The 21,386-nt window shown below is 40.8% G+C and overlaps 1 protein-coding gene across 2 annotated transcripts in view; it reads right to left on the bottom strand.

Moving 5' to 3' along the window:
- APBB2 (amyloid beta precursor protein binding family B member 2) overlaps nt 1-21,386 on the bottom strand; it is a 290,361-nt gene that overhangs the window by 174,229 nt on the left and 94,746 nt on the right. For both annotated transcript variants that reach the window (XM_025192056.1, XM_025192055.1), the window contains exon 4: nt 5,646-6,443. In XM_025192056.1, coding sequence (XP_025047841.1) covers nt 5,646-6,443 — 798 coding nt within the window. The remainder of the gene's footprint in view (nt 1-5,645; nt 6,444-21,386) is intronic.

Raw genomic sequence — 21,386 nt, forward strand, 5'->3', positions numbered from 1 at the left:
GAGCTAATCTAATTAAGGCGCCTGTAGTGTCTCACATATTCAGCATCCGTCACTTCAAAATGGCAGTGGGGGTGCTTTAACTAAAGCTCGTTGAACAAGTTAAAGCGCCCCCACCACCATTTTGAAGGACAGGGACACTGAACACATTTGACACCAAGGCTGCTGAAATGTGTTAATTAGCATACTCCAGCAGACTCCATTAATTGAGTCTGTTCCAATGCATTCTAATTAAAAGGCATTAGAGCAGGCACCAGGCACATGTATAGGTGCCACAAGGCGAGGTCTACAGAACATGAAGCTGCCTGAAGTGTCACTGGAGATATGTAGTATCGAAACATGTCTCTGATCTCTTACTTAGCAGTAAATGCTTCTCTGTTTCCTACTGTTAATATGACCTGTCTAGAAAGCTTCCCCTTTACCACAGTTTTTGAGTATCTGAACAGTCCATCCTATACTACCTGTATGCAACAGAAGGCAAAATAAGAACAGAAAACAAAGATATTCTTTGACAGCACAGACATAGGTCAAAGACTACACAATGCTGCTTCAGTTATAGATCAGATTTAAACCAAAAATAAACCCTTAAATAGATTAACTAAATGGGAAGAAAAACCATGTGAAACAAAGGGGAAAAAATGTGTGCATCATCTTGTCTGAAGAGCAACCTTAAAAAGGGAAGAGTCTCAATCCCTTTTAGTATCAGATTTTCCAGTCCACTGTACTACATGGCCTCAATTTTTCCCCCAGTCCAGGGAGAATCTCCACTGGCATCGGTGCTTAGGATGGCTTTACTACCTCCCACACCAGCTCATCACCAGGGTGAGGGAAATTCCCTGGGAAGGACTCAGTGGAGAGGTGCATACTTAAGCTCGTAATCGAGGTGGGAGTTTGAGAGTCAGGAAGATGAAACAAGCTTACACCTGCCCTCTGGCACTTAGTTGAAGGACCTGAGATTTCACAAAGCAGGAATACAAGTCACTGTAAGGCACAGCCTTCAATGACTCAGCAGTAAGACACTGGATGCCTGGAGCTACAAGTTTTTGGGAAATCCTTGCAACACTTTTGGAATCTGTGCCTCACAGTCTGGTAACCAAAGGTACAATAAGCTAAGTAAGCCAGACTTCCCACACACAATGTGGGAAATATGGCAAATACTTCCTGGTATACGCCTTACAAATTCAAATTCTTAAAAAAAAAAGAATGTGTATTATCAAATAATTTCTACATACCGTGGAAAAGTTTGCACCAACATCCTGGCCAATTCATCAACTTGCCCCAGGAATCATTTTTAGGCTTTAGAAATTAGATGTTCTCCAATGCATCTACCTCTTCACAAAAGTATGGCTTATATACCCTTCTCCACCAATTGCTTCTACCTGAATTGGATTCAATTCAAGTCAAAACCTAACTTAAATAAAAGGAAGGCTCGCTGGGCTTAAAGCAAAATTCCAGCAATCACTGACACCATTAAAATGTTTAGAAAATGTTATTTAATCTCCCTTCAAGTTTATATTGCAGCCATCACTGCAATATCTATGACAGGTGCCAAATGATTAGCCAGGTCATGAAAATTATCATTATGTACAGTATATGATTGAAAATGCCTTGACCAGCTAATACAAAGGAACTGGAGATTAGCATAGATGATCATGATGCAAAACTATCCATAAATGTTCTTGATCTTTCACAAGAAAGCAAGTTCAGATTAATTACTGGACTTATCAACTAGTACAGATGGTTCACAATCCTTATTTTACAACTCTGGCAGCACTTGACAAATGCATTTGACCATGAACAACACTCTGTGGCCTCCTGGCTGTAGAAGAACTTTCAAATCACTGAAGACAGCTGTGAATGGAATCGTGACTGGGGACTTTTCAGAAAACCTGCCTGATACGGAGAATGCCTGCAGATATTTCTATGGATCCTTGTTGTCATTCTTGTTCAGCAAGTGTGGGGAAAGGGGTTTACCCCTATATCTCAGCTGCAAATGCTTTGTACTACTGAAAAATTGGACCTAAGCTATCTTGTGGAAAACAACTATGGTATCAGTGAGCTATTGTGATGGAAAATATCCTTTTGGGGTTCTTGATTCTCTTCTGTCACATCAGCTGACAGGAGAGAAGACAGTATTTCAGCAATGAACTTCTTGGCAAGCTGGAGGTGAATTAAATATTGTAAATTAGCATAACATTCAGGTGCTGCAGGAGTTTAAGAGACATGAATAGTTAAAATATTTAAAAGTACAATTTTTTTTTGTTAAGTTACTTTGATGTTAAGAACACAGAAACTGCCATACTGGCTACTCTGTCTCCATGGGTGACCAACAGAAGCTTTAGTGCAGTGGTTCTCAAACTCTTTAGACTCAAGGTACCCCTCAAAAAGTCTCAGCTCTTACTTTTCATTCAATTTTTAACTGCAGAAAGATAATAGAGCAAAACAGGTCAGAGTGGGTTTTTTTTAAATTGTGGATTCACATTTGAAATATCTGGGTTTATCTTGTGAATCATGCTTGTATACCTAACAGTGCTAATATTGTGTGGCACCTCACAGCACCCTTGAAAGGGCCCCAAGGCATTCCAAGATGCAATAGTACCCTGGGTGAGAATTGCTGGGCGCATCTACATGAGATGTTTGCTGCAGTAGGACTAATTAGCTCTGCGGGAAATGTCTCACGTCTACATGTGTGGCTCTATTAGGCCACAGAAAATCTAAATAACTCTGCAGCAAGGTAGTACTTGTAAATACAAGTACAGTCCTGCTATGGAGTTTTTTGTTTTTTTTTTGGGGGGGGGGGGGGTGTTTTGGTTTGGTTTTTTTTTTTTTTACTTTGCAGCATCACATGTGTAGACGCTGGCATGGCTGGCTTGGGCATGAGGGTGCTTCAATGTGGGGGCTGCCTGCTGGCTAGCTCCAAACTAGAACACCCTCATGCCCCAGCCAACCCCTCTGTAGCACACTGAGCAGGGTTAGAGCAGCCCTGGGCTGCCAGGTGGACCCCCTGCTCCAGCTATGTAAACACGGCACTTTGGCACAATAAGTGCCAGAGTTTATTGCTTTGCTTTAATAGCACTGTAGACACACCCACTTTGTTAGAAGGCATGGCCTTCAGGGGCTGAAGCTCCAGTTGCAAGTAGGCAGCAGTTCATAGGCCGTCTTGTTGGGAGGCTAGGGGTCAGCTGTAACTTATGGTAGATAAGTGAGGGTGGAGTCACAAAGACAGTTAAATAGCACTGGGATAGAGTGCAACGGACAGAGAGAGGGAAGGCTGTGGTGCTGCAGAAGAAGCACAGAGCCCAAGTTTCCCTCTCTCAGTCTGAAGAAAGACTTCAGATGCTGGTTTATCTATCGGTCTGGCTATTGTTTGGACAGTTGGTCATTTTATTATTTGTTTCGTTTCTATGGGACATGTGTGCCCGTGAAAATAAACTGGCTGGACAACCCAGAAAACAGCTGACTGGCCTGGAGAAGGAAGATGAGTTAAAGACCTGCTACCCACGGCTTTGGTGGAATGCAGAAGAAACCGCCTGCCCACATGCACAACAGACTTAGTTGTACTCAGATGTGTGTGTGTATGCATGCACGCATTTTCCTGCAGCAGGCTGAACTCTGAAGGGTCTTGACAGTGCCTCTGCCATAATTACCTGGTTTCTATTTGTTCCCTAACATGGTGGTGGGGTTGGGAATAGTTAAGAGGCAATTTTTTTCTGTTGTATAAAAGCAGTGAGCCACATGGATTTGTGAGACACTTCCACATGTAGCAGGCATTGCTTCCTATTTATTTCCACATAGTACAATCCAACTTAATAAATAAAATTGCCTGCACCTCCAATCTCCTAGCAACCTGAGCGGTCTGTCAGGGAAACCCAATCTCAATAAACAGTGAAATAGCTCACAGAATGATAGAATAAGTGGGTTCAAAGGAAGCCTAAAGATAACAGTTTAAGAAGCTAGTCTTAACTTCAGCCACTCTTATTTAATCAGCTTAGTGTTTAAATTATTACAATTTATACTTCACTAGCACTTTACGGCTGCTATTGTCTGAAGGAATTAACAGTTGGGGGGGGGGCTTTGTTGTAACTGGAAAAAAATGTGTTAAATGAACATTTATTTAGATTCTACAGTAAGGCGAAAAAATGCAAAACTGCTCTAAGACCCTCCAGGCAATGAAATCAAAGAGCTTTTTTGTACCCACAATTCTCAATTGTTCCACCTCTAGATACTGCCAGTTAGGCAGAGCTAGCAGGGTTTCTAATCATGTAATCATTAACATTGACTATAGATGACACTAGCATTTACTTCAAATTGATTTCTTGCTTGGTCATAGAATGTCACAGACATAGAAAGACTATCAAACCAGAAATTGCAGGCTTAACTAAGTTGACCACCACTTTGTTTACTCAAACCTGAAGGGAAATCTACCTAACTGAATAGTTTTAACAGCAAAGGATTAATGCTAGGGAAATATCAAATCCATCTAAAACTAGAAAATGCCTGATATTAAGTATTTTTTGTACTTATCTGCATTAACAGAACCAAAAACTCTTGCTTAAACATGCACCTCTCATGAAATCATGGCAATTGCACTACTTCTGCTATGCGATTTTATTAATAATGTTATATTGAACAATTTTGATACAAAACTACTGTAGTGCAGTAATGAAACATACTTATATGACTTAAAACAATGCAATTTCTTTGGCTCTAGATCAGCTTCAAAGCAAGTATGGGATTTGATTCTGCCCCAAAGTGATATCCTTTTATGCAAGTCCAAAAATAAAAATGTGTCAAAGTCCATTAACTACAGTAAATGAGATCTTTGCATCTTAAAAAAATAATACAGATGAATTATACATTGAAGAGCACTACTGCAGTAGTCACCGCTACTGTTCAGATAATTAATGGACCCACACTTTAAATGTGAAATGTTATGGTTTCAGCCACTAAATTAACATATGGAACAGCAGCACACACAATAATATGCATCATATAAACATCAGATTTTTTTTAAAGGATACCAACAAGTTGCTTTTCCCCAGAGATATGTATTAAAGAAAAATAAAACTTTGCTGCCTGTGAAATCCTGAATGCTTGAAAATGACATTTCTTAAGCTGGAGATTTTGTATATCATCTGTTTGCCAGAAGTAACAGCTAGCATCACCACTGAAGTGTTAGCTGCATCTTTGATTTCTTTTAGATTAATCATTCCTCAGCGGGCAATGGTTAAGAACAACAAAGAAGAATTACACAGAACAGGAAAAAGTGCTTCAGGTGAAGAAAGTTTAAAAAGGTAAAATTTAACATCCTCCATACTTGGGACCTCAGGCATGAAGTCTAACAGTGTCCCCCTGCTGGCCCTTTTAAAAAAAACCAGGAGACTGTCAACTCTCAACTTTAAAGGTTAGATTAATGTATAGATCATTGTAGATTCAGCTGTGATTTATTTTACCACAAAAGTGGGCACCCACTCTGTAAGGAAGGTGTATGAAGTGGCATCCCTGCTATCTGTACTGTCACTTATCTTGTTCCAAATTCTATCGCTTATCCCCAGATGTCAATGCAATGGAATCCAAGAGACTCCAAACACATTTTGAATAAATGATAGTTATTAAAACAAAGGAAAATATGTCTTGGACTTTTGTACCTGTTTCATCAGGGGAGCTTGGAGAAGCACTGTCCTGTGACAACGTTGTCCAGCTGGAATCTTCATCACTTGGAGCCAGGTTTTGAATCCGATGTAGCGCACAATCTGTTTTGGCTCCAGTTTTAGGATGGTCCTTCTTAGTCTCAGGACTTGATACAGTGGCTACTTGGCCATCTTCTGGGCTTGACAGCTTGGTTTGCTGCCCAGGCAGGACATCCCCATTGACAATAAAGGTAGAAGCCTGGCTGTTGCTTTGTGCAGATTTCTCTTCCATCACCACAAAATTCTGTTCTAGTTCCCTGGCTGATGTTTCCAGATCTGCATAGTAATTTAGGAAGCTCTTGGTTCTCCTGGGTTGTGAGGGCAGTATTTCAGAGCCAGAAGAATCCTGGGGGACTGGCTCTTTACCTTCTAACTTCTCAGAAGTTATGTTTATGCCTGCAGTGGTTGTGAGGTTTTTGTTGGGATCCTGTTGCCCTTGTTCTGCTGCTTTTCTAAGCTGGTTCTCTCCATTCTTTACCAGCTTTATGTTGGCAGAGTTGTTCCCCAGAAGAGGCTGTGCTGCTGGATCTGAAAGGCCCATGGCTGTCTGAATGTTAGTTAATGCATATTTTTTCCTGCATTTTGGAGGAGTGCTGTTCTTGGTTTCTGTGTGTTTTATTTCTGCATTCAACAGCTCATTGTGGGAGGAACGGAGGTTAAGGGTATTTGGTGGAGTGGCGGGATTATTGCGATTCACAACGTCCGTTGTGCTGTTGCTTGCCATAAACACTGCCAAAGTGTCCACACTGGAGTCAACTACAAGAGAAAAGAAAATAGTCACAAAACACATTCACCGTATGTTCCCTATCTTACCATTTTTGGAAATGGGTTATACTGTTTTATGTACTGGTAACTTGAATAGCTTCTATGCAGTAAGTGATGGACAAGAGATCAGATGTTCTGCCACACCAGGTTGATTTCTTGAATAAGGAGATCCAAAGGTAGGAAAAGGAGATGAAGGTAGGAAGGTGTTAAGTAAGGAGAACACCACAAAATTTTTTACTAGCTTTTTACATGTTTGATCTACCATATTCCTGCTAGGTAAACATTCAGTAGGAAGATATGTCCCTCAAAATGTTTTGAAGTCCTTAAGTTCACCATTTTCTCTCCTATTAAGATGCAAATGCTTTTCCTCCTCATCAGATAGAGAAGCAGGGCCAGGCTTTCTTTAGGGCTCATCAGTTATAAGGTAAGTGATTAAGGAGCGCATGTCTGCCCAGGACAAACAAGACATTACTTCCTTTCAACCCCTGACAGAACTGAAACACTGGTATTGACTAGTCCCCTGCTAAAACAAGCAAGGCAGCTAATACCTCTGAATAGCTCCAAGAAATGGTGCATACAAACAGTACATTTACATCACCCTAACCATGCTTAGGGTGATCTAAATGGCTGGGCTTGCAAGCAAGCACTCGCATGTTTTAGGTCATCTTAAAAGAACTAACTTTAGATAAGCACCATATTAACCTTAGCTAACATGGATTAACCCAAACTACTGAATGCTTGCACAGGTCCCCAGCACAACCCCAGGGCTGGGAACCTTCCCTCCACCTCCTCCCTCCTGGGACCACTCCCCTCTCCAGCCTTACTTTCCTCTGATTGCCCATGAGAATGTCTGCATGCAGCAGAACCTGACTCGGGTTTAGGTGGCTTAAAGTAAGCTGCCAAACCTGAGCCGGAGCTTCCTTATGTTTGTTCATACCCTCATTTAATTTTTGGTGACTCTCCTGTGCTCTCATGCCTGCATGCAATGCTGCTCTCAGCTTTGATGTTTTAGCTGTAAATGTTTCATTTTTACACAAAAGCAGAACTCGGCCAAGCTTATCCCTATGCAGTTCTGTTGTTTCAAAAGGTGATACCATTATCAGCCCACCATTTGAATAGATCTTGCACAGTGATCAGCTTTACATCCACAGGGAAGTTGCACGTATTCCATAACTAGACTAGAACATCCTTTTGCCTGTTAGTTGTTTCTAAGTTGCGGGCACATATATGACCTTATTTCTTCTATGTCACTGCCATGCTTTCTAAAATTTAAGCTTGGCCAGGGAGAATATTTTCAGACTATGATGAAATGATCAAATCACTGCCTTAAAAAAATATCCTCCATTCCCTCACTTTCAGTTTATTGAGACTGCCACCATAAAGTGTGGCTCCAATACTCCAAATAATTACTCCATGAATGCTTCCTGTTATACAATGCTGTAGTTTGCTTGTTTGAGAACAGGCAACTAAATTAGAGACCAATTATTACACACTCCTATCTGATACAATAGGAACCACAGAGTTTTTTCTAATTTTCAAATAGGCAGGAGTGCTGATACAGCTATTGCACATTAAAATTAAGGTTTGGCTATAGAATGAAAAACTACAGTAAGATGAAACACTACAGTTGAGCCAACCCCTGGGAAACTGTTCCAGTAAAGATGATTTGCACCTTTGATTATTTAGTAGGTAAAACAAGGGGCTGCAGTAAAATGTGTATTTTCAAATGATTAAGTACTTGTGGGCATTTTTCTTTACATACAGAAAGAAGGAACAATAAGAAAATATTAAATTAATGTAGTTGTTAGTTCTTTTCTCTTTAATCCTCCTTAGTCTTAATGGATTAAGATATATAGGCCAACATAGAGAGTGCATCTGTCATGGGTTTTATTAATAATGCACATATATTTTATGTTGCAGGGTTGTTGGTTGTAGCTGTGTTATTCTAAAGACACAGGCAGGCAAGGTTCTTTGGGTAGATGTGGTATCTTTTATCCCTATACCTGACAAATGGTGTTTGTACCTGAAAGCTTGCAAAGAACTTTTTTCCAACTATTGAGTTGGTCTAATAAAAGATATCACATCTACTCTGCCTGCATATATTTTTATAGATTCCAACTGTAAACAAAGAAGATATTGTGGTAAAAATATGTTATAATCTAGTCATTATGATTTTGCAATAACGTTTGTATAGCAGCTGCGTGATAAAAATGTCTCATCTTACTACACAAAGGCTTCACAGCTGAGAACTGTTTGGCTTCACTGCATAACTGCTTCTGCTAAGGCATATAGGCCAATGATAGAGTTACGAGTAGCACTAGACTTCTACAGACATAGCCAAGAACAGATGCAATAAATAACTCCTTACGAGAGATAAGAGAAGAGGCACAGGGAAAGATGCGGATGTAAAGAACTCAAACCCTGACCGAAGAATGACCGAGATGGGCTTAAAGACGGCCCCAGGGAGGAGATTTAAGATGTAAATGAGACATGTATGTAAACCATCATAGAACATGTACCTGCTAGACATATGTTGTAAGACGTAATACTTGGGCTGCCAATAATTACGCGACACGTTAGAATCTTTTGTTTATGTTAGCTATAAAAAGGAACCCCAGACTCTGTTTGGGGTCAACACGGATTTGAGCATTAAGCTCCCTTGTCGAACTTGTTTGCAAACAATAAATCTGAAATTGGACCCAGGCTGTGTGTGTGACTCTCTCCTAGAGGTGGATTGGACAAGCCTCCAGGGGCACGAAACTAGCCGTTTGTGCAACAATATCAAAGGTTTAATTTAAAAGTATCTTAAAATTGTGAAGTGTGTGCATTGTTGTATTTCAGAGGTAACTATATACTTCAGTTACCTTCTTGCGTCTTGTCTTTCAAATGGACCTTTCAAGATTAAAGTGAGTCATATTTGATTTAATTTAATTTTCAAAATGAAGTTGGGCACAATCATTCTCCGCTACAAAAAAACATGCATTTTTTCCTCTTAAAACTTAAAGTAAATTACATGAATTGACTTACTATTTAAAATGTTCTGTGGTTTGCTTGCACCTTAAAAATAATCTAGAATTTAGATACTATGTGTAAAAATGTTTAATGGCAAGAGTATTTTGACTCCGGTTTCATGTTTACATTGAATACAGTTGTGTAAGGTGTATGCCACTCTTTGAAATGAAAATGTCTCGGCCAAATAAAAGGGGCTTTTAATTTTATACCATAAAAATTACTTTGATGACCTGAATCTTAATTATAAGATTATAGTATCTATGGGCCTAAATGATGCAACAAGTAGGCTGCCCAATTCAGTTTCTGCTATGCAGATTCCAGTGTCCGCTGTAATGTGTCATGTAAACAAATATTTGTGTTTACTATTTTTTTTAAATGGAACATAATTTTTTTTAAAAGCATTTTCCTAAGTAAAAATTCAAAACATATTTCCAGGTGATTTAGTCAGTCACTGCACATAAAATTGCAAATGATGGATGGGCCAAACATCTGCACATGCAATTTCTAATCTTTGTTCATAAGCTAAGTGGATCACGCATTTAGATGAACAATGCGAGTAAGAAAAACATGTCTTCTCATAGTACAGATTTCTAGTCAACTTTCATTGCCTCTGTCCTTTCAAATCTGCCAAATGCTGTTCCTATGTTACTGGTTAGGTCCTGCAGTGCCCATCAGTGCTACACACTCTTCTACCAGAAACAGAAGTATTAAACAGAGCTAGGAGCAGTATCAGTTAGAGGCCACTGTGAAACAGATAGGTACTAATGGATGTGGGGAAGACCAGATGCGTATATGCAGAAGGGGAGAGGAGAGGCAGAGAGGATAAGGAGTCAAATGGGAACAGAACAAGATGGGAAAAAATTAAGGAATGAGGACAGAAAATCAGGACCTTGTTACACCTTACACTGTAAGCTGAACAAATGTTAATCAACTTAATATTGTTCAGCTGAGTGAAGCATTTGTACCTTGCAGTGAAAAACCATCTCTGACTATCCCTCACCTGCACAGCTGTGACTTGCCACTAGAAGATTGGTGAGCAGGGGCAGAATTAGAAGCTAGGGGCAGGACCAGCTTGCTGCTCCTGCCAGGCAGTGAGCACCGGACCACCTGGCAGATTCCTGCCTCTACCTGAACCAACTCGCTGCCTGATCTCTGAGGGCCCAACGCTTCTTTCTCTGGAACCCACCACCTGTACCACCCCTGCCCTGGCTGCTGGCTGGCCAGCCATGCACCACCTGGGCTCCAAAAACGATTGGGCCCTTCAGAGCTCAGGTGGTACCCAGCCAGCCAGCAGCCCAGCCAATGGTGGCACGGGGGAGCGATCTCCATAGGAAAAGTCAGGCCCCTTGGAGCTCAGAAAGCACCCAGCTGGCTGGCAGTCCGGCTGACAGTGGTATGGGGGCTGGGGGGCGAGGTGCTGGCTGGCTGGGCACCACCTGATCTCTGAGGGGCCTGATCGTTTTTTTCCTCCAGAGCTCCCCCTCCCCCCTGTACTGCCACTGGCAGGAAAAGCCAGGCAGGCCAGGCAGTGGTGAGAGGCACTGCAGCTGCTAGGTGCTCTGGGGCTGTCGCACTCACACTGCCCAACATCCCTAGGGGGTGAGGCACCATGCCTGGTCCAGCTGAGCCCCAGTGACCCTGCTCGCCCTGACTGAGGAGGGGCCACTGCATCCTGAAATGTTGGAGGACTTCAGCTTGGGTACAATGGCTGCAGGGAGTGTGGCCACACCTTAATGGAACAGCAGCAAAATTAGGTGGGTTAGAAATAATCCTGTTTTGGAGCAGCATAACTTTAAACCAAATAACAAGTGCTTTAAACCACTTAAAGGTGTTAATATGCAGCCAATCTAGGGATTAAGAGCTGCAGAAACCGCCTAAATTTACCATGCAACAAGGTCCTCAGACTAGTAGGTGACAAAGTAAAAACAGAAAAAAAGGTGGAAACAGGAAAAAAAGGTGGAGACAGGAAGATAAATACAAGAACCTAACCCAGAAGAAGATTTATGGATGCTGGAAATCCATCCTGCCTGGCGGGCACTTCCTATTTATCAAAGATATGAGATGCTGCATGAAAAATAATTAATTTAAGTATTGGAAAATACAGGAGTTAGAAGGACAGGATTTATCACCCTCAGAAAGAATGGAGTGAAAACACAAAACAATGTAAAAATGAAGAGGAAGAAAAGAAATTTAACATCCTACTTTCAGTGTTACAATTCCTCCAAATTGTCAGTTTTCCAGAGAAGCAAATCCTAATTTTCAATTGAAAACACCAACAAATTCTACTTCATTTTGCACCTCTTCTTCCTCACTCACCTGCTTAAATTTTGACTTCAGTTCACAGTTATGAAATTCCTATGGAATCCCAGGGATACCACACTCATTTCAATATTAATTTGATTACTGGGTACATCTTCTGCAACATTTTGCACAGGGGTAAGCGAGGATGCAAGAGCCAAGGAACTTGAGAATCAGGACACAAATTTGTACTTGCACATTTCCTAGTATGTTGCTGCCTTTAAATGAGCTACCTCCACTTTTCTGCCTATTTCATGAACTTGTAGCCCCACTTCTAGTATTAGAGTCACTCTTAGTCCTGTTTATTTATCTGTCTCCCCAGTGTTTTATTCATTGTTTTACTGACAAAATTAAGTATTATATTTGTCTGAATCCAAGATGACCCTGAATATAAGGCAGACCCCCAGTAATTAGATTCTATACATGGAAAAATTATAAATTTGCTATAATTTTCCATGTAGAGAATTTAATTGCTGGGTGGTCATCTTAAAACTCACCCCCCCATCACTTCAGTAGGGAAATCAGTGGAAGGGGGACTGGAGATGGGAGAGAAGGGGAGAGCAGGGGGCATGCAGTATGGGAGTCAAACAGTCTGACCTCTCCCCCTTTCCCCCTAACCCCCCCACTACCTCCCAGCACCTGTGCCTGACCCCTGCTATTCCCCCCACCCCCAACAGACCTGCCCCCCCAGCACCTGACCGAACATCTGGCCTCCCCCGCTGCTTGCCCCTCAACAGCCATTTACCCTCCAGTTCTGACAGGGCTCCAGCCCAGGGGCAGAGAGCATGTGGTTGCTCTGGCCCCAGCACAGCTGATATGGTAACAGCAGCTCTGGCTGAGCCCCACAGCTAGAACCCAACCTGGAAACTGCTGCCACTGTTACTGGGCCAGCCTGGGGCCAGAGCAAACATGTGCTCTGTTCCCCAGGCTGGAGTGGGCCTAGAGGGGGGGCCAAAGGCAGCTGCAGCTCCAACCTTAACCCCAGGGCTGGAGTTAGAGCTGGAGCACCTGCCCCTGCCCCCAGCCTTGTACTCAAATCCAAAATGAGGGGCTTTTCTGCTCACATTAAATTGACAGAAAATCTTGTCTTGGATTCAAGTAAATTCAGTATTAGTATAGCCTTCACTTTCAGGAGAGGAACAGCCTCCACTCACAGTGATATGGATGTTGTTTATTCATGAACTCCTAAGGAATCAGGATGCAAAATAAATGTAGAATTTTATGTTCAGGAAATGCATCAGTAACTTCAGTTTGACATACAAGTCCCCATACTGGCACAAAAAACAAGGACAACAAAGCAGGACTTATGTATGGCAAAAATAGCTCTATTGCCACTACAGGAGCTAAAATGCACTGAACAGGCATTGTAGACAATGTCCTCTTAACATTTACAAGTAAAGAGGTCTGACACTTGTCTTGCTATGGCACGTAGGCATGTTATAATAGGACATGCAACATGTCAAAAAACATAAAAAGAAGCATGAAGTACTTCAGACATTTAATGTAAAAGAAATAAATAAGTTAATATTCTTGAGTTTCCATTACTGTTGACTGAAAACACAGGTAATACAAGTTTTTGAGGAGTTAGTCTGAAATCTGCCTTTTTAGAAAAACCTTGAGGCCACATTTGCAGTTTAATATATAGTACCCTCGTGCTTCATGTGGACAGAGGCTGAAAAAAGATAGCTACTCGGCTGTACCTGCATTCTGTAATAGTTCATGTCAGCACCCAGCCCAAGAATGGAGGGAGAAATAAATCCTTTCATCACAGAGACTCTGCAGAAGTTTGTATAGTCTTCTGTGTCCTCAAGGAAACTGGGAAACTGAAGAATCCATGCACCAATTAAATATTATCCATATTACCACCACTACCCGTGTAGTGTCATCCAAAGCAATCCCAAAGGGCAGGACACAATGCCCACTGAGGATGTATGGCCTCTTTGCTTTACCCTTACTTCTCGAGACAGCAATTTGTTCCTTACTGCAGAAACCAGCTGTTGGCAATTTTAAATACTACTTTAAAATAAAGAGAACAATGAAGTACAAGCAAAGGGGTAAAGAGAAGAGGAAAGCAAAAGGCAAGTACATGAGAATAATCTGAAGGACTAAGCTAAAATAATCAATTTATTGTGGGCAAGTAACGCTTAATCAGCCTTAATATGGCCCCAACTTCATGAACAGCATTGTACAGGTCTGCTTCAACCGTCTGGATCTGGTTCAACTCCCATCAGGGTCAATAAATGATTCCTTTTCACTTCAATGTGGCCTGAAGAAAGTTACCAAAGACTCTATCCTCCTACAGCTTCTTTTAACAAAACCGATGTAAACCAAATTTAAAAAAACAACAACTGAGAGGCTCCTGGAACACATCCAAAATTTCTGTATTTGTTTTACATGTCTGTAAGTTAATACGACTTTTAATAGTACTATATTTAAGTTTTTATTTTCAAAAACCACCTCTGGATTAGGTTCCAACCTCAGCAGCTTAGGTTTTAAGTCACTGGGTATGTTCTGCTCTTGGGACTTTGAAAATTTCACCTTATTTGTGCTACTCAAGTTCCCAATATTGTTGGAGATTCTATTGTGTAAATACAATACAGGCTCTTTATCCAATGAACCTACAGTCTAGAATGACAAGTAATATATGGATACTAGCAAAATAGTTATGACTTTTATAGGTAGCTCTAATTTACCTTCATAAAATTAATGCATAAAAGCATTCCAAGCTATTACAGAAGAAGTGGGCCATTGTAAGAAATATGAAGAAAAAAGCTAGGATCACTTAAAATGGTCTTTCTATACAGAGAGCAGCACTGAAGAGGGTGCAAGGTCAGCTTTGAAAGAAGTAAATGGGTAAGCATGACAGGACAGCATCACTGGTAAAGCGGATGGGTCAAGGACCACTTAAAAGGTAATGCCTGTGCAACCTTAATTGCTCTCAGTTGCATTAGCATCATGTCTTCAGTCACATGAGCACATCCATTTTTTTCCACGACTTCCAAATCATTCGCTGCAAGATGGATGATGGTCACTATATGGGTAGCTATTCAATATTTTGTTTTATCCTCATCCTTCAGCATGAAGCCCCATAGTTTATTCCGCCTAATCTCCCTGTGGACTTTTGTATGATGGTTCATCACTATGGTACAAAAATGCCTCTAGCGGCTCTTTCCTATCTGCGGTTCAATCTTGGCTTCACATCGCCTGCTCACCATAGAGACAATCTCTGTTCTCACTTCTTGTGTCCACTGCCCCCAACCTCCAGGCTGAAAACATTCAGGAAAAATCCTGCAGCTTTGGGAAGGAGCATGCTCAGTACAGACAGAATCTTCAGGTAGTTTAGCTGTCAAACTAACAACATTCTACTGAATATATGCGAACAGGTTATCAGGGGCTCATAATTTGGCCAAATTTGGGTGATTTTTCACAGGGATGGCAAAAGGATTATTCACACCAAACCAACTCCTGTGCCAGATTCCAATTCCTATTCCAAATCATGGGACTCCTAGAGCATCTCAACAAAAATTTACAAAAAAATTTCCCCCATGGGCCAAACAGCATTCTGTTCTCCAACTCTAGTCTAGATAATGTATAACTACTTTTTCTCAAAAGAAAAAAAAGGAAATCAAGCTGAAATAGCATGGAAAATTTCAACCAAAATCATTAAAAGCTTGGCAAAGTTATAAAAAAGTGAAGGAAGAATGTTATCATGGAAAGTGTCACCAATTTTAATTATAGCTATAGCTATATCTATCAAACCTATAAGCATTAGCCAGGGATGGTGACTGGTATATAAAAAATCAAGGGAAGCATTTTTGGGTGCTTAAAAAGGAACTTTATAATAAAGGTATAAAGGTCTGTTAGTGATTATACCCACATACATGTATTATATATACACTTGCACTCATTTTATTTTATGCTTGTATAGTGCCTAACATCATGAAGCTCAAAATTCTGAGTGAGATCTCTGCATATCACTATAATACATATATACCTATTAAGTGAACAGCTTTTATTGATTTTTTTCAACTATCATGTCACTCACTTTACAAAGCTGAGTGAGAGTTACTACAAAACACAAGAATATCAGCCTCTATATTAAAACAAATACAATTTTTCTAAAATGTGGTTGGTTTTGACTGGATTTTTTTAGGCAAGGTTTTATGAAGCTGAATAAGAAAGTGAGTGAAAAAAGGTCCTGGCAAAAAGAAATTAAAACTCCTGGTGGTTTTTTGTTTGTTTGTTTGGTTTTTTGATTATTTGTTTTCTTTTTACTTGTGAATGCAAAATTAACATACATATGGGCCTGGTAAAAAGAGAAAGATTTTAAAAGACTCTGCTATGGAAATATGTGAAAGGGCATCTGACCTGGAAGTACTTCTGACATGGATCACAGGGCTTCAGCATTGGATCAGGAAATAGATTATAATTTGAAATCTGAAAAAAGGGATCATTTAAGAAATTAAAAACAAAGAAAAACACATAAGACACCACATTATAAAAACCGCTAAGAAATGTTACACATTTAAAGTAAACAATGACAGCATGATGTTGCTGATTTTTGTGACTATTTGACAGGTGCAGAATGTAGTGGGGACAGGCTAAAATTAATTAGAACAAGTCCTTAAAAATAACTGTCTCAATAGCATATTTTTAGTGTACACTTCAGTAAGGAGAAAAGCACAATGTCAACAGTATTTCTCATTTTTATAGAAACATATTGTAGGTATAAAAAAAACAAACAACCCATCATGTTCCAAAAAACAAAAACTGATCTTGCAGCTCTCACTTGCTCAGCTGATGCTTGATGCTCAAGAAAGCACTCACACTGACTTTGCATGCATGAATAAAGAATACTTGCAGGAAGAGTTTGTTGAAACGTCAACTGCTCTACCCAGCAGTTGACATTGAGCATTAAGGAATATTTTAGTGAACCGGTCCAATGTTAGAAAGCAGAAAAGCAACCCAAATATCTTCCTTTAATGTAGTATTTTGTTTTACTATGTAGGATGTAAAGTAATTTTTGAATTAGACAGATAAGTACACTGTAAAGCCTAGATATTTTTTCTGAGTCTTTGACTAGGGTTACAAACATGCAGTATCTGAGGTAAGAGCGTTTCAGACTCAGAAATAGGGAAAAAATTCAAAGCAGATATTTTGTTTCCTACAAAGATTTTTTCCCCCCCCAATATAAAACACAATGTCAAGTTTTGAGTCTATAGCCCAGATGTTGCATAACTTTATTCCTACCCCAAAGCCTGAACAGACTGGGAAAACTATTGTGGGGAAGCTGAAGCATAGCTTCTACAGCCAGTGACACCTAGAGGAGAAAGAGAGAGAGGACTCTCGGGAATGGCAAGAAAGGCTCAGCTGGAGTGAAACCAAGAGAAGCTACTGAACATGGACGCTGGAGAGGAGATGCTGCTGAAAGACAAACAGGAGCCCAGCAGAGGTAGGAAAGGGAGCTATTGAGTGAATGCTTATAAGGAGACATAAAAACAGTGTGGGAGACACAGGAAGCAGGAAAAGAGTGGGTGCAAACAACTAACTAGGCTTCCTTTTGCTTGCAATGTGCCCAGTCTACACCAAACACCACTGCCTTTTATGACTTACCTCTGGCTCCTTAAACCTCTTCCTGAAACTTGAGCCAACTTTTGATTCTCTGCTCACACTTGTCTCAATTTCAGCTTTGGCCACTTCACTGGGCCCTGATGAGCTCCTGCTCCCCTCACTAGCTTCTTCACTGAGAAGTTTCCTCTTCTGGCTCTTTTCCAGCTTAAGAAGCCTGGCTGCCAGCCTCCTCTGCCCCATAATGACATTTGTAATTATAGGACTAAACATGCAAACAACTGACTGCAATAGCTGAGCAACAATACTACCATGCTTTAGTGATGGTTTTATAAGCCTTGATAATGGAAACCAAGAATACTGATCTGTCTTTATTTAATGATATTAAGGCACAACAAACTTAAAACCTTGCCGTGGACTTTAGCAAATGGAGTGCATCTCGTACATGTTGAAGTTCTCTATTTCCTCTCCACCACCCCTGATTTCCTTAAAAGCTAAAATAAAGAGAGAAGAGGACATACATGCAACCATATTGTAACCAGTTAAGGGGAGAATGAAATGTGTCATATTGAATGAAATAGTTTGAATGCTTATAATAGTTGCCCATTAGCCAGTTTAGGAAGAAGACAAGATTCATCTTCTTATTTAGGCCATTGTTTTGGTCTACGTGCGGAAGGTCCTGACTTTGCTCAAAGTCTTAACTCTTGAATTTTATCTTTAGAGGCCTTTAACAAAGTTAACATAAAAATGACCCTTAAGCAAACATCCCACATTCCGAGAAATCAAACCCTAAGGGCCTTTGAAAAGATTGGAAAGAAAGGAAATTCCCCAAAGTAATTAAATGATCAATGAAAGAAACTGATTACCAAGCAAAATAATCTGTTAAGTAAGATCAGAGCCCAAATTTGGGAGTAATGACAGGTTTGGGTAGGAGCGGCCCAAGATGGCAACTCACTCAATAAAAACTGTAACCTACTGTCCCAATTTGGAGGTAACCTCACTTGCAGAACAACGAAGGAAGAATCGCAAGTGTAAGCCAGATCAGACTGATCACCTGAACCACCCTCTCCGTGAACACGAATCTCTTAGTTCACGCTGAAGCTGCGGAACGCCCGAAAGGGACTGAAGGAAGGGGACTTAGTCCTATCAGTATTGAGGCCAGCCCATTCAACCGTACTACTGAGGCCAACCCATTAAACTGTACTACTGAGGAATGAAACCGTATTTAGGTGTTTGGCTTCTCGGAATTCTAGGATTGTAAGTATATTATGAAAATAATAGTACTGATTCAAATGTAACTTTTAGTTGTAATTGTAATTGTTTGGGAAGGAAGTGATTTGGAGCATTGTTTCTGATATATGTAGTTATTGTGTTCTTAATATTTGTGGTATTTCTTAAAGCTAAGCAGTGTTATATGCGTAGCAAAGAATTTTAAAATAAAATTGTGTTGTGTGAATTAAGTGTGCAATCATTGTGAAATCGTGCAAGTAGCTAAAAATTTCCCCAGCCAGTGCATCAAACGAACCAGTAAACTGTGTGGGATTTTCTCTATTCCATAACCCACTAGAGACAAAATGTTAGGTCTGATACATTCTCCCTTCCACCATCTTTGTAGGATGTTAGTTCTATTTATAACTACAACAAAGATAATAATGAGCATATATATTTGACTATTCATCTGAAACAGTTCTTCAGAACAGTATTTCCTATTAGTTTCACATTAGTTACCTCATCTCATAAGATTTTTCTTAAATCTTGTAATCACTTGAAGCAGTAAACAGAAGATCCTACATTTGCAAAAATAAATACACAAGAAGGAAAAAGCCTACACTTTATGTTAAGTTGATGACCTAGTTCATCCTTTTCCATTTAATTTTCTTTTTTAATTAGTTTTTTCCCTAAGCAGAGGGAAGCAGTCTGGCAGACAATAACCAGAATTAACATCATATGAAGATGGAGAGCATGCCATATCTTGGCTCCTTACATGCAAGAATAAGGCTGTCTAACACCAGAACTCTTTTTCCAGCAATAATGTTTGTCCAGTAAACATTAGTTTCTCCTTTTGAATCTTTCTGTTCAAACTCAAGTTGTATCAGGGCTAAGAGCTGATTTGTTTTGTTTACCTTTGAATGAATGCATACATTTTACAATAAAAAATGTACTATAACATTCACCCTCAACAACCTAACCACTCCCCTTCAAATGTGCATGCCACTTACACCATATAGAAATGCGTGTACTTCGTTCTCTCGCTTTAAAAGTACATGCAAGCTGAAAAACAAAATTTTGAAGATGGAAAACGGATTTTTTATAATTAAGATGGAACAAACAGCATGCAAGACTCCCCCTAGATCTTACAGTCCCCATCTACAATGGCACACAATTTTTAACCCATTAAGGAGAGTGATATGTTACAAAAACAGCTCAGTGTACCCAGGGAACTGGAAGCAATCCTAACAAGGCTGATGAAAAACAAGAATAGGACAAGCCAATCTCTGTGTCACAGTCTACATGGGATTGAAAGAAACACATAAACAATGTCCTATCCAGATCAATCATACAATTTGTCATGACCCAAAAGGCATGATTGTGTGTGTGCTTCGGCACCAGAATTATCCCCGTCAAGTTGCAGAGCATTGCACGGGAGAGTTTCCTGTAGCAAGAGGAAACCCCGGTGCAGGGACCAGTTTCCCGCCTTTTCTGCAGCTTCTTTTGCAGAGTGCATTGCTCGAGTTGCAAGAGGAATGCACGGTGCAAAAGAGTTCCCGCCACCGGTATGCAAATTTGTCCCCCGTGATTGGCTAGGGCTCAATTATTCACACGTGGCGGCTAATGATTGGCCTGTTAGCCGTATAAAAGGCTTGAGCAGTTTCCGCCCAAGCTGAAGAGGACTCCACATCCATCTCGTGGGGACTCTGGGTACACGGCAGGGTAATAGAAACCCTGTGTGAGATCCAGGGGAGTGTGGCGGCCTGATCCACCGTCCACCTCTTCCCGTCTTCGAACGCAACTCTTATAAGACGTACTTACGAATTCTACTTTGGTGGCTCGTTCACCCAGAGCATCCAGAGCTCTGCACCGTGGAGCCTAGCAACCTCCACGAGACCGTCTGTGTTGTCTGTCTGTAACTGCAACTTAATCAAGCTTTCCAGCCTACACCACTGCCATCTCGGTGTAAGTAAATAATCTTTTAAACTACCGCTACGCGTCCGTGCCTAATTCCAGCTCGACGGCCTTCCCTCTCCGCCCCCGTGTGCCCGGGCTGCTGGCCACAGCCCGCGTGCAGCGCGAAAAAGGGCTCGGGTCGCTCCCGGCCCGCACACAATCATGAAAAGAAAACAGTTATCAAAGATCTTTCAAGCTGGCACACAAAATGATATTATCTAAAATCAGACTGTATTATTCAGACTAGAAAATTTGCAGCTTCCACATATGTGACACAGGTCATTTTACAACACCTAAGTCAGGAAGGAGATATATTCCAAGCATGACTGCTTCTTGAACAGGGTTAAAAAACCAAGCAGGAACCATTAGCAATGCCAGGTTTCCAACTGTTCTCAATGGCACCAACTCAACACCAAGTCCTTTGATCAGGACAGATGCAAATAAGACTCAAAACACAAAAACTGGGTTTTAGCACAGTTTCAGCCAAAACAGGGAGAGATGTTAACCAACACCCTAACTATAAGGCAAGAGAACAAAAGCAGCATTAGGACTAAACCAAAAAACATACAGGCTGGAGGGATGGGAACCGTCTAAGGTCTGCTGAAATTTCTGCTATTTGCAGAGTCCCAGTTTTGTTATTGCTCCTGCAGAACCCAAGAACAAATTGACTTTTATTAGTAGATGGTAAGGATGGTAAATCCAAAAAAAGATGACAAAGCTGGTAGGGAAATACATAACGCCCGGGCGAGGGACTAACAATAGAGGGATGGGGGTGAGGTTGGGAACGCAACTAGGTTACATGCGATACAGAGTTAGCCAACTAAGCCCGGGGGTGAGGGGAGAGGGGAGCAGGGAGGGGGAGGGAGGGGGGGCATCGCGACGCGGAGAGAA

This window comes from Alligator sinensis, unplaced genomic scaffold, assembly GCF_000455745.1.
Source record: "Alligator sinensis unplaced genomic scaffold, ASM45574v1 scaffold1550_1, whole genome shotgun sequence".
NCBI lineage: Eukaryota > Metazoa > Chordata > Crocodylia > Alligatoridae > Alligator > Alligator sinensis.